General features: G+C 42.7%; 1 protein-coding gene across 1 annotated transcript in view; it reads left to right on the plus strand.

Annotated features, from left to right (window-relative positions):
- Positions 1–1,264: 1,264 nt before the first annotated feature.
- The window catches only part of slc9a1a (solute carrier family 9 member A1a), a 60,185-nt gene continuing 42,739 nt past the window's right edge, over positions 1,265–18,710 (plus strand). Inside the window, exon 1 of the mRNA XM_059954656.1 lies at positions 1,265–2,102. Within this exon, the coding sequence (XP_059810639.1) occupies positions 1,850–2,102 (253 nt within the window). The 5' untranslated portion in view covers positions 1,265–1,849. The remainder of the gene's footprint in view (positions 2,103–18,710) is intronic.

Consider the following 18,710-nt stretch of genomic DNA (forward strand, 5'->3'; position numbering starts at 1 on the left):
TCAGCTATGTTGGCTAGAGACAAGGCTTTATGCTTTGGATCTCAGTAGGGTCATCCATGCCAAACAGGTCAAAGGGCAGAGGCCAGACTAAGAGTGGTCCTCAGGTCCTCCAGGTTTTGGGGTTCAACTCAGGGCTGACTGGTGAAACAAAATCATTATGGAAACAGCAGTGAGCATGACAGTATTCAGAATCAGAATCAGGATCAAGTTCATCATCACCGGCACGTAACGTGAAATTTGTTAACTTAGCAGCAGCAGTTCAATGCAACACATAATCTAGCAGAGAGAAAATAAATAAATTTAAAAAATGAAACAACAAATAAACAAGTAAATCAATTACGTATATTGAACAGATTTTTAAAACGTGCAGAAACAGAAATACTGTTGTTTTTTTGAAAGGTGGTGTAGTGTTCATGGTTCAATGTCCACTTAGGAATCGGATGGCAGAGGGGAAGAAGCTGTTCCTGAATCACTGAGTGTGTGCCTTCAGGCTTCTGTACCTCCTACCTGACAGTAACAGTGAGAAAAGGGTGCTGGAGGTCCTTAATAATGGACACTGCTTTTCTGAGACACTGCTCCCTAAAGATGTCCTGGGTACTTTGTAGGCTAGTGCCCAAGATGGAGCTGACTAGATTTACAACCTTCTGCAGCTTCTTTCAGTCCTGTGCAGTAGTCCCTCCATACCAGACAGTGATGCAGCCTGTCAGAATGCTCTCCACAGTACAACTATAGAAGTTTCTGAGTGTATTTATTAACATACCAAATCTCTCCAAACTCCTAATAAACTATAGCCACTATCTTGCCTTCTTTATAACTACATTGATATGTTGGTACCAGGTTTAGTATCACTGGCATATGTTGTGAAATTTGTTAACTTTGCAGCAGCAGTACAATGCAATATTTGATAAATAAATATAGAAAACTGAATTACATCAAATACAGTATATATATGTCAGAATCAGGTTTATTATCACTGGCATGTGGCATGAAATTTGTTAACTTAGTAACTTAATTTGTAGCAGAGAGAGAAAAAAATAATATAAAATAAAATAAAACATAATAAACAAGTACATCAATTACATTTATTGGATAGGTTTTTAAAAATATGCAAAAACAGAAATACTGTATATTAAAAAAAAAAGTGAGGTAGTGTCCAAAGCTTCAATGTCCATTTAGGAATCGGATGGCAGAAAGGAAGAAGCTGTTCCTGAATCGCTGAGAGGCTTCTGTATCTCCTTCCTGATGGTAAAAATGAGAAGAGGGCATATCCTAGGAGGTGGGGGTCCTTTATAATGGACGCTGTCTTTCTGAGGCGTCGCTCCTTGAAGTTCCCCTGAATGCTGAAGAGGCATGATGGAGCTGACTAATTTTACAAGTTTCTGCCTATATGAGACGGTGATGCAGCCAGAAAGAAGTTTTCGAGTGCAAACACGAGGAAATCTGCAGATGCTGGAAATTCAAACAACACACACAAAATGCTGGTGGAACACAGCAGGCCAGGCAGCATCGATAGGGAGAAGCTCTGTCGACGTTTCCGGCCGAGACCCTTCGTGAGGACCTGCGTTCCACCGGCATTTTGTGTGTGTGTAGAAATTTTCGAGTGTTTTATTTGACAAACCCAATCTCCTCCAACTCTTGCCCCATTCATGGAAGAACCTGCAGTTTCGCTGGTCAGCAAGAGCTCGCTGCACCCAAGGGTGGCTGGGCACCAGGGATCGCTCGAGGTGTCACTTGGAGGTGGATCCTCCCCGACAGCAGGTGGCACTCTGGGCGAGATTGAGGCGGTGCTGCCGCCTTCGCAGCCGGTGCAGGGTCTCCGGTTCTCATTAGGATTGTGGCTGCAGTGACCATGGTTGTGGTACCGTTCCGCCTCTGCCGGCTGCGGCTCCTGTCCAGCCTTGTGGTGCTGGCCGCGCTGAGCTCGTCAGCCGGCGTCTCGGCATTCGGCACCTTAATCCCCGATTGCCACGATTCTGCCAGGACGGCGCGAGTCTCCAGCAATAAAACTAAGGCCTTTCCCGTCGTTACCGTTGACTATGAACATATCCGTCCCCAGTTCGTGGTGGCCCTGTGGATCTTATTAGCCTCCTTAATGAAACTGGGTGAGTGACACGGGAGAGGGAGAGGTGGGAAGGTAGAGTGGGGTCCGGAGGGGGCGTGGGTAACCAACATCTTCAATGAGAAAAGGGTGAGGATGTATTTGTCAGGTATATAATTATTAACACCACCTTAACAATCCTCTACTATTACATCGTGCCTAGTTAGTCGCGCATAGACGCATTTGAACCATTCCCTACCGATAGAATTAAATTTGATTCGGAGTGCAACTTTAAACCCGAAGTTCTGATTAACAGCTGGCCCCCGTTAGTAAGATGCTCTGTCGGCTGCCAGACAGATTAAAGTTTTTGAGTGGATGCCGTCCAGTAAAGTTTGTAGTCCAGGGCGCAGTTAGAGAAGGGACACTGTGGACTTGACCAGATAATCATGACTACCCAGCAAATAAAATGTCGAAGCCCGTCTGTCACCCAGACCGTGCTCTCCCCGCAGTGATATGCAGGTTCTGTTATTCTTCGTTTGGATAATACTTCGTTTTGAGTGAGTCGACTTTGGGTTTGCACCTTGATCTCTGATGGCTGGTTAAATTGCTCGGAGCCAGGCACCGGGCTGATTAAGTTGCTAGGACGAAGCACCGCTCCTTATCGACATAATCACTACACGCGACTAATGTTAGTTACTGAGTGCCGATGACTCAGGCAGCTTTTAAATTCGGATGTTTCTGTGGGGGTGGGGGTTTAAAACAAGGCCCTTTGTTAAGATGGGAAGCAGGAAAAGCTTTGCTGGTAAAAGTAGGAACTAAATTAGTATGTTTATGTAAGGTTCAGAACTGTTCTGCCTTTAGGGTGAACCTAATTCCTTATCAGTGAAGTGTTATTTCCCCTTATTAACGGAGGGGGTGTGCAACGATGTTTCGCCGTAGAGTGCTTTACCACCCAGAAAGGATTTTAGATTTTAAAAAGTGCAAAAGGCTGCAGGCCAAAACAAGCAAAGGCTGATTCGTGTCGCAGCTTGAGGAAAATTCTCAGAGGCCATCATGTTTTCCTTTTACAGATGGTAAACCCGCAATCCATCCTTTTCTCCTATTTCTAAACACACAACTAACAGACTTACAGCTGCCCCCCTCCCCCCCACACACACAGACAAATTCTAAGCAAGATGTAGGTTGAAGTAAATTAAGGCTTTAGGGTTATAAACTAGTAATTTGGAACTGTTTCTTGATAACTGAGGAATTGAAATTCAGTTAGATATCTACTTTATTGATCCCAAAAGAAATTACAGTATTGAAGTCACACTACAAGGGCACAGATTTACAAATATTAGAAGAGTTGATTAAATAAACAGTTTATTGATTTAGAAATCTTGAAAGCAGAGGATTATATTAGAAGACTAATGTCCAGTTGGAAAGGAGGTCTCCACTCCAAAAGGGTCTGGAGACCTCCCGAAATGTGACCATTTCTCTGGGAAAAGTCTTGTCTCTTTGCTATAGGACGCCTGTATTAAGGCTGGACAGGAAAAGCTGTTGCTGCTCACACCTAATTCCTGGAAATTGTTAGCACTATATATATAGCTCTTGCTTTCTTCTCTTCAATCTTTCCCATAATTACTGTGCATTCTAATTCCTCTTTCCTAATCACATGTCCAATGAAGTTAAGTTGTCTTTTCATGATCTCATACATTATTTCTCTTTTTGTGCTTGCTCCGTTCATGACATCCGCGTTAGATATTTGTTTCGTCCATGATATTCTTTGCATCCTCCTCAAAAACCACATCTCTGCTGCTTCAATTCGTTTCCTCATGTTACTAGATATTGTCCAGCATTCTGAGCCATATAACATAACTGGATAAACGTAACATTTCAGTACTCTGAGGCGGGTTGTCATGCCTAGTATACTCTTCATTCTCATAAAGGTGTGTTTTGCCATCCCTATTCTTCTTTTGATGTCCATGTCGCACCGGCCATCTGACGTCACACCAGCTTCCTAAGTAGCAAAGGTTCTGTACTTGTTTTATGTCTTCCCTGGTTATTTTCAGCCTGCAGATAGGATTCTCCTTTTTGGATATCACCATACATTCCGTCTTTTTGCAATTGATAGACCCATTTTTGCACTTTCTTCAACAACTATATCAATTAAGTTTTGTAGTTCTTCCTCCGTACTTGCAATTAACTCAGTGTCATCCACATATCTGAAATTATTGATGTTTTCACCGCAATAATCAGTGAAAACCGATTATTTTCACCTATTTCCAATATGTCTCTTATCTATTTGTAATATTGTTTCACTACACAAACCTGGGGAGAAAACAATCCCTTGTCTAATGTCTCTCTTGATTTTCGTAAACTGACTCACTTCTCCATTTATTCTTACAGCGGCACTTTGTTCCCAGTACAGATTTCTGATTAGGCGGAAGTCTTTCGAATCTAGATCTAGAGTTTTCTGTAATATTTCAAATAACTTATTGTGCTTCACTTTATCAAATGCTTTTGTGTAGTCGATAAAACAAACGAACAAATCACTCTGTACTTGAATAGCTCGCTCTGATAGTATCTATATATATATATAATATATCTGTCTCTATTTTTATGTATTGCATTGTACTGCTACCACAAAATTATCAAATTCCATGGCATATGCCAGTGATATTAAAACTGTATCTCAATCTCTGTCTACTTTATCTTTCTTTCTCTCTGTCTCTGTCTCTCGCAGAATTGGGCCATTTATCCATCGAGTCTGCTCCCCCTTTCCACTGTGGATCCAGTTCAACCCCATACACCTGCCGTCTTGCCATATCTTTTGATGCCCTGACAGATCGGGAAACTAGTCTCTGGCTAAAAATAATTCCTCCGTACCCCTGTTCTAAAAGGTTGCCCTTCAATTTTGAGGCTGTGCCCTCGAGTTCTGGGTACCCCCATAAAAGGAAACATTCTCTTCATATCCACCTTATCTAATCTTTTCAGCATTTGATAGGTTTCAGTAAGATGCCCACGCATTCTACTAAATTCCAGTGAATACAGACGCAAAGCTTGCCAAATACTCCTCATATGTTAAACCTTTCATTCCTGGGATCTTCCTTGTGAACCTCCTCTGGACTCTCTCCACTGACAACACATGCTTTCTGAGATATGGACCCAAAACTGTTGACAATACTCAAGTGCAGCCTGACTAGTGTCTTATAAAGGCTCAGCATTATCTCTTTACTTTTATTTTATATTCTATTCCCCTTGAAATAAATGCCAACATTGGATTTGCCTTCTTTACTGCAGACCCAATCTGTAAATTAACCTTATGGGAGTCTTGAACGAGGACTTCCAAGTCCCTCTGCACCTCTGATGTTTGAATTTCTCCACATTTAGATAATAATCTGCACTGTTGTTTTTGTACATTTCCCAACACTATTTCATCTGCCACTTTTTTGCCCAATCTTCCAATTTGTCAAAGTCCTGCTGAAATTGCATTGCTTCCTCAGCATTATGTACCCCTCCATCTATCTTCATATCATCCACAAACTTTGCCTCAAAGCCATCAATTCCATTATCCAAATCATTGATAAACAATGTGAAAAGTAGTGGTCCCAATACTGACCCCTGAGGAACACCACTAGTCACCGGCAGTCAACCAGAAAAGGCCCCTTTTATTCTCACTTGCTGCCTCCTGCCTGTCAGCCATTCCTGTATCCATGCCAGTATCTTTCCCTTAATGCTGTAGGATTTTTATCTTATTAAGCAACCTCGTATGGCACCTTATCAAATGCCTTTTGAAAATCCAAGTAAGTGACATCTACTGCCTCTCCTTTGTCCACCCTACTTGTTACTGCCTTGAAGAACTCTTAACAGATTAGTCAGGCAAGATTTCCCTCAACAGAAACCATGCTGACTTTGATTTATTTTATCAGTAGTCTTCAGCTACCCCAAAACCTCATCCTTAATAATAAACTCCAACACTTTCCTAACCACTGAAGTTAGGCTAACTGGCCTATAATTTCCTTTCTTTTGCCTTCCTTCCTTCTTAAAGCATGGAATGACACTTGCAATCTTTCAGTCCACTGGGACCATGCCAGAATCAAGTGTTTCTTGAAAGATCATCTGTTATCTATGATCTATGATAGGGGAATCAAGGGATATGGGGACAAGGCAGGAACCAGGTATTGATGGTAGATGATCAGCTATGATCTCAGAATGGTGGTGCATGCTCGAAGGGCCGAATGGTCTACTTCTGCACCAATTGTCTATTGTCTATCTCTTCAGCAACCTCTCTTCAGGACTTTGTAAGTAATCCACCTGGTCCAGGTGACTTATCCACCTTAAGATCTTTCAGTTTGCCTAGCACTTTTTCCTTTGTAATAGCAGTGGCACTCACAAACCTGGCACACTACTGGTGTCTTCCACAGTGAATACTGATGCAAAATAACTATTAAGATCATCTGCCATTTCTTTGTCCACCATCAGTACCTCACCAGCATCATTTTCCAGTGGTCCAATTTCAACTCTCTCTCTCACCTCCCTTTTCCTCTTTATATATCTGAAAAATGTTTAGTATCCTGCTTTATATTATCGGCCCTCATAGAAAACCTACAGCACAATACAGGTCCTTCAGCCCACAATGCTGTGCTGAACGTGTACTTGCTTAGAAATTACCTAAGGTTACCCATAGCCCTCTATTTTTCTAAGCTCCATGTATTTATCCAAGCGCCGGAAGACTTTTGCACAGTACTCTGTGTATATGATGCACTCCTGTGTATGGATGCAGATACAATCAAACATGTACATATTCCTGTAGAGATTGCTTTCAATGATGATTAGGGGAACAATTGTGTAGCCTGCTCCATGTCAGGTGATTATACACTGGCCCCGTGTTCATTCTTTGCAAGTCTCCATCCCCGGCAGTTTCTTTTCTAAATGTCTTAAAACCTTTCAACAATTTTCCTGTGTACCTTTTACTTGTATTGTGGATGTGGTTAATTTAGGGTTTATTTTTAGTGATTCTAAGCAATGTGTGCCTGCAATGTCTGCTGTTGAGCTTTGAGTTAATTGGTAGGTAACATCTGAAGATTGTATGTTGTGTGACAACTTGGTTGTGCAGTGGGATGGCTGTGAACCAGTAACCTCTCTCTCAATATTTTTCCAGCACGTGAGGCAGTCTAGATGTAGGTCTATTTTTGTTCAGGAATTAAAACATTCTGTGATGGTTAAATTCAAAGTTTTTAGCTGATCTTATTTCTAACATAAATAGCAAAGTGTCCCACACAAGTGGCATTGGCCGAAGAGAATGGGATTTGGAGAGAATTTCCCCCATAATTCATATCTGCAGAAAACACAACCTCTGACAAAATGTTAACCAGTACCTTGAAGTCTCCTCAAGGTCTGCTGTTCAGGAATGAGGCAGGGCAGGTGACAGAAGTTTGTGTAGGGGAACTCTTTGCATCTAATGATCATAATGCCATTAGTTTCAAAGTAAATATGCAAAAAGATAGCTCTGATCCTTTGGATTAAGATTCGAAATTGGAGAAAGCCCAGTTTTGATGGTATCAGAAAGGATCTGGCAACTGTGAATTGGGACAGGCTGCCTTCGAGCAAAAGTATTCTTGGAAAGCAGGAGGCCTTCCAGAGTGGAAATTTTGAGAGCACAAAGCTTGTATGTACCTGTTAGAATAAAAGGTGAAGATAACAGGTTCAGAGAACCTTTGCTTTTGAGAGATATTCAGGCCCTGGTTAAGAAAAAAAGTTGCATGGCAGATATAGGCAGCTAGGAACAAATGAGGTGCATATGGAGTACAAGAAATGCAAGGGAACACTTAAATAAATCAGAAAGGCTGAAAGAAGGCATGAGATTGCCTTAACAGACAAGGTGAAAGAGAGCCCTAAGCGATTCTACAGATGTGTTAAGAACAAAAGGATTGCAAAGGACAAAATTGGTCCTCTGGAAGTTCAGAATGGTTATCCATGTGTGGAGCTAAAAAACATGGGAGAGGTCTCAGATGAAATTTTTTGCATCTGTATTTACTTAGGAGATGAAAACAGAGTCTATAGAAGTGAGGCAAAGCAGCATCAACTTCATGGACCCTATACAGATTACAAAGGAGGAGGTGTTTACTGTCTTGAGGCAAATTAGGGTTAATGGATCCCCAGGTCCTGACAAGGTGTTCCCTCAGACCCTCCAGGAGGCTTGTGAAGAAATTGCTGGCACCCTTGCAGAGATATTTAAATCATCCTTAGTGAAGGTGAAGTTCCAGAGAACTGGAGGATAGCCAATGTTGTTCTGCTGTTAAAAAAGGCTCTAAAAATAAACCAGGAGGTTACAATGAGCCTGACATCATTGGGGGGGGAGGGGGAGAGAAGTACTCTAAGGGACTGGATAAATGTGTATTTGGAGAGACAAGGGCTAATTGGGAATAGTCGGCATGGCTTTGTGTTTAACCAGTTTTATAGTCACCTGGCATTCAAGGTGAGGTTATAAATTGGATTAGACATTGGCTTTGTGGGAGAAGCCAGAGAGTGGTAGCAGAAGGTTGCTTCTCTGACTGGAGGCCTGTGACTGGTGGAGTGCCGCAGGGATCGGTGCTTGGTCCATTATTTGTCCATTGTTTGTCATCTATATCAATGATCTGGATGATAATGTGGTGAACTGGATCAGCAAATTTGTAGATGACACCAAGATATGGGATGTAGTGGAGAGTGAGGAAGACTAGCATAGCTTACAGCGAAATCTGGACCGGCTGGAAAATTGGCGATGGAATTTCACACAGACAAGTGCAGTGTGTTGCACTTCAGGAGAACCCATCAAGGTAGGTCTTACGCAGTGAATGGTTGGGCACTGGGGAGTGCGATAGAACAAAGGGATCTGAGAAGACAGGTCCACAGTTCATTGACAGTGGAGTCAGAGGTAGATAAGGTCATAAGGAAAGCTTTTAGCAGATTGGCCTTCGTAAATCAAAGTATTGAGTACAGGATCGTTTGAGTAGGTACAGGGATGGTCCTGATGCAGTTTGATGGGAGTAGACAGTTTAAATGGTTTGGCATGGTGTAGATGGACCGAAGGGCCTGTTTCTGTATTGTACTTTTCTATAATTCTATGACCCTTTGACACAATGGGAAAAATGACAAAACAAAAGTTGCAGAGGAGGGAACTGAGGGTTCTTTGCCATCAGGTGCAGACCAAAATTGTCGAGGTAACACTTACTTAAAAGAAACAGTAACTAGAGACAGAAGTCAAAAAAGAAACAATTTGGAACGTTAGGAAAAGGACACCTGTGTCGGAGTTGGGGGTGGTGTCAGGGTAGAGGGGAGGGGGAAGGAGTAGTGACTAAAATTGTTAAATTCACTGTTTGGTCCACCAACAGCCAAACACACATCCAGTCCTTGAGAACATTAGAACAGTGCATGAGGTTGAAGGTGGAGGTCACAGTCGGAATGAAGCAGAGAATTAACGAGATTGTTAACTAAATGCAATGTCACCCTTGCAGATTCACTGGTGGGATTCTGCAAAGCAGTAACCCATTCTACATTTGATTTCTCCAGTGTAAGAATGATACAAACCAAAGGCAGTAAGCTAATTTTGTAGAAGTGCAGCTTCATCAGATGGCACTTTCTTATGACACAGGAGGAGGTCTTTGGGCTCATTGATTCTGTGTTAGCTTATCGAGTAATTCTACTTGCCTCTCTATTTTTGCTTGAGGTCAATCTGCCTGCATTCCCATCAACTTCCCCATCAACTCCAATCCCCTGAACAAGAAAAGATTGCACCACCCACTTACGTGATAGGGAATTTACAATGTCCAATCAACCCACCAATTAGCATAAACGCAAGAGATTCTGCAATTGTCTCATGCTGGAGGAACCCAGCAGGTTCATGCAGCATCTGTGGAAATTAACAAACAGGCAACGTTTCTGGCCGCGACCTTTCATCAGGACTAGAAAGGAAGACTGCAGAACAAGGAGGAAGGGGAAGGAGTATTCAAACTGCCTGAATTAAACTAGAATATGTGAGGAAACCAGAGGGCGTAGAGAAATACAAAGTTCAAGTTTAATTGTCATTCAGCTGGGATCAAGATGCAGAACTCAGCTCAGTACGGAACAGGCCCTTCCGGCCCAATCAGCTGTCTAACTGTTTAACCCCAGCCTAATCACAGGATCACTCACACTCTCCAATTAACCTACTAATCAGGTTGTCTTTGCACCATGGGAGGAGCCCACACAGTCACAGAGAGAACGTACAAACTCCTTACAGGCGGTGCCAGAATTGAACTGCAAACTCTGGAACACCCTGAGCTGTAAGAGCATTGCATTAACCGCTACTCTGCCATAGCGCACCCCCCACCCCTGCCACACACGTCGTGTATGTGTTATTACAGCACTTCCAGTCACAATAATATATTAGCACTAAGCAGCAAACAAAATGGTGGAGGAACTCAGCAGGTCAGACAACATCTATGAAGTGAATGGATAGTCAACGTTTAGGGCTGAGACCAGTCTTTGGGATATTTGTACTAGTGTCCAGGATTGAATACAGGCTGTTGAAGCAGTGAGGTGGAAACTTCCAGCTTTGTCTTTGCCCCTCTGGAGGTAAAGGTGAAAGTAAACCAAATAGAACGGTCCCTTCAGAATGCTGGAGGGGTAGGAAGGTGGCAATGTAAGAATCAACTTTTCATTTTTAGATGTTGTTTCTCACCCCTTCCACTCTCTCAGACACAGCACATCTTTCCAGCACTAATTCAGTACTAACGCTAGTAGCTTTACAGAACCAGCGACCCAGGTTCAATTCCCGTCACTGCCTGTAAGGAGTTTGCACGTTCTCCCCATGACCGCATGAGTTTCCTCCAGGTGCTCCGGTTTCCTTCCACAGTCCAAAGATGTATCGGTTGGTAGGTTAATTGGTCATTGTAAATTGTCCCGTGATTCGGCTCAGATTAAATATAGGGGGATTGCCGAAGGGCCAACATGGCCTATTCCACGCTGTATCTCAATAAATTAATATGATTGGGTTTCAGTTTGCACTGCTGTCTTTAAGGAGGTTGCGTGTTCTTCCCGTGACTGCGTGGGTTTCCTCCGGGTGCTTCAGTTTCCTCCCACGTTCCACAATAAGGTGTGCAGGTTGGGGTTAGTAAGTCGTGGGCACGCTGCTTTGGCACTCGAAGAGTGGTGACTTGTGGGCTTCTCCAGCACATCGCAAACGATGATGCAAACGGTATGTTTTGATGTTACAGTCTACGGTACTGTGCACGAGTCTACGGCATGTATGTGTAGCTGAGGTGCCTAAGACTTTCGCACAGTACTGTAGTAATTGTATGCATTGCACTGTATTGCTGCCATACCAAACACAGGAACAAATTCCATGACATGTAAGAATCAGCTTTTTAACCTGATTCTGACATGGGTCTGTATTGTGAGCTGAGAATGGGAAGGGGGCAGGGAGAGGGGAATCATGGTTGGGAGAAGGGGAGGGAGTGGGAAGTACCAGAGAGACATTCTGTGATGATCAGTAAACCGATTGTTTGGAATCAAATGACCTTGCCTGGTGTCTCAGGGCTGGGTGTGTCTGCACCCATGCCAGTCCCTGCCCCTGGCACTCCTCCTCTGCCACCTGCCCCACACCCCTCCACTCTCGCTATTTCCAGCATCCTTTGCTCCTGCCAGGTTTACAAACTCATTCCCCACTCCATGTTGACACATACAGTTTCGTGCAAAAGCCTTAGGCACCCTCACTACGTGTGTGAGGCTTTCGCACAGTACGGCACTTGATCTGTGAGTACTTCTACCTGCTTCTGTTTGTTTTTGTGGCATTTTGACAGGAGTACAGACAAATGATCTGCTTGCTTCAGAAGTTAATAGACTATTGATAGAATCGACATCTACATTCTCTGTTGGTGCCTTGAGTTGTTGATATTTTACACACAATTCTCATTTCAGTTGAGTCTCAGTTAGTGAAGATGGCTGGAAAGGAAAACTTGCATTTGTATTTATATTTTACATATTTCACAATGTAGAAGATTGAGGGGAGATTTGATAGAGATATACAAAATTATGAGAGGTATAGGTAGGGTCAATGCAAACAGGCTTTTTCCACTGAGGTTGGGTAGGACCACAACGAGAGGCCATGAGTTTCGGGTGAAAGGTGAAAAGTTTAAGGGGAACATGAGGGGAAACTTCTTCACTCAAAGAATCATGAGAGTGTGGAACAAGCTGCCAGTGAAAGTGGTGCATGCGAGCTCGATCTCAATGTTTAAGGGAAATTTGGATAGATACAAGATTGGTAAGGGTATGGTGGGCTACGGTCCTGGTGTGGGTCGATGGAGATAGGCAGCTTAAATTGTTCAGCACAGACTAGATGGGCTGAAGGGCCTATTTCTGCACTGTACTTTTCTATGACCCCATGTCTTTACAACCACTAGTTTTAAAATGGAGTCACTTGTAGAAAAACACAGTAGCCACTGCAAACCAAGCTGCTGCTAATGACATTGACAGTAGCTCATTTGATACAGTACATCTGGACCATCCTGATGTCCACGGTCCCCTCGGTTAATGGTAGGGGCACATGGCATAAAAAAGTTTAGGAACCTCCAATTTAGATTAATAAAATCTCCTGGGATCTGGAACCAAAGGGAAAATAGTATGTTGGGTTAAGATACTCTGAGGGAGAAAACAAAAGGTAAAGGTTGAGAGAGATTTCAGTGACTTGGTGACTTGCATTAGGATGCTTGCTTTTTGTGATGCAGTGGATTCGGTTTATTGTGCCATCAGTTAATCAGAGCGGTTGTTTATTTGGGACAAGAACAAAATCAAATTGATAAAATAGCTGAGATTCCCTTCATTTATTTGGGACGTTTTGCTGCTTAATTGGGACTGGGACAGTTGCTGAAGTTTCTAACTAGTGTCTGTCGCAAGTAGTGTTTCACCCTGCTTAGAGTGAGCAGTTTTTAAATGGCATCAGTTCCATGTGCTTGTGTTGTAAAAGCAGTGATTTTTGTCACTGATAATTGGTAAGAAATAAACAGTAAGACAATTCGGAACTGATTTGCTCACTGCGGCTTCAAGCAGAGATATCAGAAATGGGTGGGAATGAAAATGCAGTGATTCAACAAGTTAGGAGCTGCAAAGAATTTGAAGACATTGACAATCATCTTGAATGTCACAATGAAAATGAAGGTGTGGAGGATGCAGTCAGTGAAAGCATTGTGTGAAGGCAGTCCATTATCTGCACGAGGTGTCTGTGCTGATCTTGTTAATTTACAGTCAATCAAAAGAACACGGCAGCGTCCATTGATTGAATTCCTCTGTCAATAACTATTAAGAACTAATACAGTTTTATAGTACTGCAGTAATACTGGTAATGTTCTAAATGCATAATTCAGTTAAACGGTAGTTTGTCCTTTTTATATGTTTTTAATTATTTCCATGAAACTTTGGCTAATTGGGATGGTTGCTTAATTGGGCCAAAATGTACTGGTCCTGATGTGTCCCGATTAACTGGAATAAACGGTATATGTTATTGGTGTTTTAACCAAGGTGTGTAAAATTGTATATGTCAATGAGCAAATCAGACCTTTTCCCCTGATCAGGCAGGACACGAATTTGGGGCCTGGATTTAAATTAATTGGTAGAAGAATTAGGGAGGAGTTGAGGAGATGTTTTTTTATTCAGGAAATTAATATGGGGGGGGCGCTAAATCTCACTATCAGAAAGGCTGTAAGAGTCAGAAAGCTTTGAAGAATTTACAAGGGTTATTGTATTGGTTTGGTACTGGTATATCATTGTCATATGTACAGTGAAAAGCTTCGCAAACACGAGGAAATCTGCAGATGCTGGAAATCCAAACAACAACACACACTCAGGAGCAACACCTTGTACTCTGTCTGGGTAGCCTCCAACCTGATGGCATGAACATTGATTTCTCGAACTTCCTGTAATTGCCCCCCCACCCATTCCCCATTCCTGTTTCTGTCTCTCACCTCAGCTCCTTACCTGACCACCATCTTCCTCTGCTGCTCGTCCCCCTTCCCTTTGTTCCAAGGTCTTCTGTCCTCTCCTATCAGATTCCCCCTTCTCCAGCCCTTTATCTCTTTCACCAATCAACTTCCCAGCTCTTGACTTCACCTCTCCTCCTCAGCTGGTTTCACCCATCACCTACCACCTTGTACTTCTTCCTCCCCTCGCCCCCACCCTCTTACTCTGACTTCGCATCTTCTTTTCCAGTCCTAATGAAGCGTTTCGGCCAAATATCAACTGTTCACTCTTTCCCATAGATGCTGCCTGTCCTGCTGAGTGCCTTGTGTGTCTTACAGTGAGAAGCTCATCTTGCATACTGTTTTAACAGTGCACTGAGCTAAAATAAGGTAAAATAATAACAATACAGAATAAAATGCAGAAGTTATCAGAAGAGTGCAGCGCAGGAAACAATGAAGTGTAAGGTCATATTGAGGTTGATGATGTCAAGACACCATCTTATCACACGGGAGTGTGATAACAGAAGCTGTTCTTCGGACTGGTGGTATAATCTTTCAAGCTTCTGTATTTTCTGAATGATGGGAGAAGGGGTGTGTGGGGTCGTTGATTATACTACTGTTTTCATGAGGCAGAGATAAGTATAGACATAGCCCATGGAGGGGAGGCTGTTATTGTAAACACAAAGTGCACTGCAGATGCTGTGGTCAAATCAAGACGTACAAAAAAGCTGGATGAACTCAGCAGGTCGGGCAGCATCCGTTGAAAGAAGCAGTCAACATTTCGGGTTGAAATCCTTCATCAGGACTAAAGAAGGAGGGGGCAGGGGCCCTATAAAGAAGGTGGGGGGAGGGTGGAAAACCAATCAGAGGAAAGATCAAGGGGTGGGGGAGGGGAAGCAGGGAGGGGATAGGCTGGAGAGGTGAAGAAGGAATCTAAGGGGAAAGCACTATGGGTAGTGGAAGAAGGCAGAGTCATGAGAGGTGATAGGCAGCTAGAAGAGGAGACAGAGTAGAGGTGGGATGGGGAACGGAGAGGGAGGGAATTACCGAAAGTTGGAGAATTCGATGTTCATACCAAGGGGCTGGAGACTACCCAGACGATAGATGAGATGTTTTTCCTCCAACCGAAGTTTGGCCTCATCATGGCAGTAGAGGAGGCCATGTATGGACATAACCGAATGGGAATGTGAAGGAGAGTTGAAGTGAGTGGCAACTGGGAGATCCTGTCTGTTGTGGCAGACGGAGGGGAGGTGCTCAACGAAGCGGTCCCCCAATCTGCGTTGGGTCTCGTCGATGTAGAGGAGGGAGCACCGGATGCAATAGATTACCCCAACAGACTCACAAGTGAAGTGTTGCCTCACCTGGAAGGACTGTTTGGGGCCCTGAATGGTGGTAAGAGATGAGGTGTAGGGACAGGTGTAGTACTTGACCTTGCAGGGATAAGTGCCAGGTGGGATATCTGTGGGGAGGAACATGTGGACCAGGCAGTCGCGGAGGGAATGATCCCTTCCAAAAGCAGAGAGGGGTAGAGAGGGAAAGATGTCCTGAGTGGCGGGGTCCTATTTTCCACCCTCTTGCCACCTTCTTTATAGGGCCCCTGCCTCCTCCTTCTTTAGTCCTGACGAAGGGTTTCGGCCTGAAATGTTGACTGCTTCTTTCAACAGATGCTGCCCGACCTGCTGAGTTCATCCAGCTTTTTTGTACGTCTTGTTATTGTAATGTGATTTGTGGGAATCTGTTTTCGCTTTGACCTGAAAGAGTCTTTTTCTGTTGATCAGTGTCAAAAAAGCCAAATTAAATCCACTGTGATTCAATGTCGTAAGACAATAAACATGAAAACTTCTGCGGGGGGGGGGGGTGAATTATTTTTATAGGCTCTGTGTTTACCTTGCGACTGACTGCATCTCATTAGAAATTGGGATTTTACCTCATTTGTCACTGTTAATATGGCTTCACAAGTAAACAGTTGCAACGTATTCTCCAATGCATTGTAATTACTCCTACTCTCACCATTTTACCCTGCGTCTGAATTAGTTGTGACTCATTTTCCACAAGAGCATGCCTTTAAAGATTCACGCTTGATTAACGTCATTTCCAGTACACAAGTATGAAGGAAGACAAAGTAAATTGTTACTTCAGATCTGATGCAGCATATCCAAGCCTGCTAAGATAAAGAACACAAATATTTTAAAAATGCAATAAATAAATAAATACATAAGAGCGAACACGAGGAAATCTGGAGATGCTGTAAATTCAAACAACACACACAAAATGCTGGTGGAACACTAGCTTGGCATGCTGTGTTCCACCAAATAAATACATAACATAGCTTATATACATTGATTACAGTACTGTATATGCCAAGAGGGAAATTACTGGGGAGGGACAAATTACATAGAGGGACAGATTAATGGGGGAGAAACAGGTGCTACACCTTACCCAAGTGGAACCTGTAGGCTAGTGGAGGGAAGGAGTGCTTTACACCTCCTTTGGTGGAGACGTAGCACCACCCTGCCACCCAGGAGTATGTACACTGAGTGAATTGAGCCATATTTTTAAAGCAAATGAAATAGCCAATGAGGAATGAGTGCTAGAGGTACTGAGTGTAATAGGTGAAAAAGCATACAGATGTCCCCCGCTTTACAAAAGTTCGCCTTACCCCACTTGGCTTTTACGAAAGACCTATGTTACCTGTTTCCGCTAACCGAAAGAAATCCGAAGAGGATTTTTGCTTTTACGAAAAAAGGCAAAAGGCGAAAATAGCGTTCAGCGTTTGTCTTGCAGCAAGCTGTTAGAGCGGCAGTGCGCACCCCGAGCAGCATCGCTCTTAAGGTCCGAGAAGTGGCGGGTAGGGCCCGCTTTAAACATGTTTACCCCAAGAAAGATACCATGACCGTGAAGCCTTGCGCGGGCAGGTGTGTGAGCATGCGTGTGCGTGCCAATTTTTTTTTCTCTCTACAAATCGGTTTTTGGCTAAATCTTCCCGATTCTGGGAAGTGAAACTACTCTGTACGTACATTACTTCTACTTTATACCAGCTGTGTATTTATCATATCTTTACTGCTTTTACCATATGTTAGTGTTATTTTAGGTTTTATGTGCTATTTATGATTTGGTAGTTTGTTTTTTGTGTCTGGAAACGCCGAAAAATCTTTCCCATATAAATTAATGGTAATTGCTTCTTTGCTCTACGCCACTTCGGCTCACGGAAGGTTTCATAGGAACGCTCTACTTTCGGAAAGCGGGGGAAACCTGTATCCCTGCAAGTGACCATTGTCACATTGTACTCAACTCCTCCCTCACCTCCATGCAGGGCCTAATCTGCACTGCTTGTCAACAAACTAATAAATAAATCCCAAATTTCTTTCTTTTTCAATTTTTTTAATACCAACATATTAAGATAACAAATATTGGTACATAATTATTGGGATTACAAAATTAAAAGTTAATATAGATGGATATATAAACAATAGGTACAAGAGAATTAAGTCTTCCAAAATCATACATGATACAAATATAATGTATACAAGGCAAGAAAACTAGGTATAACAATAAGAAAAAAAACAGAAAAAGAAGGAAAAAAATGATACACCCCAAACAAAAAAAACTACTCTATCAAGCTAACCACTAACTAAAAAAAAGAGAAAGAAAAAGAAGCATGGACTGTTCATAATATCTAAGAAAGGAAAAAGAACTTAAGTGTCATCAACTCTGGTCCTCTCTACATGTATATATAATCAGAAACAGAAAGAAACAGGTTTGGAAAAAGGTCAAATTACATCATATGATAATATCGAATAAGTGGCCTCCAAGTCTTTTCAAATTTAATAGAAGGATCATATATGACGCTTCTAATTTTTTCCAAGTTTAAGCATAACATAGTTTGAGAAAACCAATGAAATATGGTAGGGGGAAATCCCAAAATTCCATGTGATGCTGGAGAAGTCCATGCTGCCTCACGGAGCAATCCCATTACCTCAATAATTTTCCGATGTTACCTATTCTCAGAATCAGGTTTAATATCAAACTGACTTATGTCCTGAAATTTGTTATTTTGTGGCAGTAGTACATTGCAACACATAGTAAAAAAAATTGCAGTAAGTGTTTGTGTGTGTGTGTGTGTGTGTGTATGTATGTATATTTTTTTCCAATTAAATAGTGTAAAATGAGAGAAGATTACAAAAGAGTGAGGTAGTGTTTATGGGTTCAATGCACATTTAGAAAACTGATGGCAGAGGGGAAGAAACCATCCCTAAATCATTGAGTGTGTGTCTTCGGGCTCCTGTACCACCTCCCAGATGGTAAAACTGAGAAGAGGGCATGTCCTGGGTGATGGGGGCCCTCAATGACGAATGGCACCTTCTGGAAGCCTCCCCTTTTGAAGGTGTTCTCGATGCTTGGGAGGCTAGTGCCAGTGACGGAAGTGGTGAGGTTATAACTTTCTGCAGACATGTGCAGTGACCCCTCCATACCAACTCAGTGTTGCCATCTGTAGAAATTTGCGTGTGTCTTTGGTGACGTACCCAATCTCCTCAAGCTCCTAATGAAAAATAGCCACTATCATGCCTTCTTTGTAATTGTATCAATATGTTGGGCCCAGGATAGATCTTCAGAAATGTTAACACCCAGTAACATGAAACTGCTCATCCTTTCTGCTTCGGCTCCCTCGATGGGGACTGCTGTGCGTTCCCTCGATTTCTCTTTCCTGAAGTCCACAA

The sequence above is a fragment of the Hypanus sabinus genome, chromosome 30 (genome assembly GCF_030144855.1).
Source record: "Hypanus sabinus isolate sHypSab1 chromosome 30, sHypSab1.hap1, whole genome shotgun sequence".
NCBI classification, from domain to species: domain Eukaryota; kingdom Metazoa; phylum Chordata; class Chondrichthyes; order Myliobatiformes; family Dasyatidae; genus Hypanus; species Hypanus sabinus.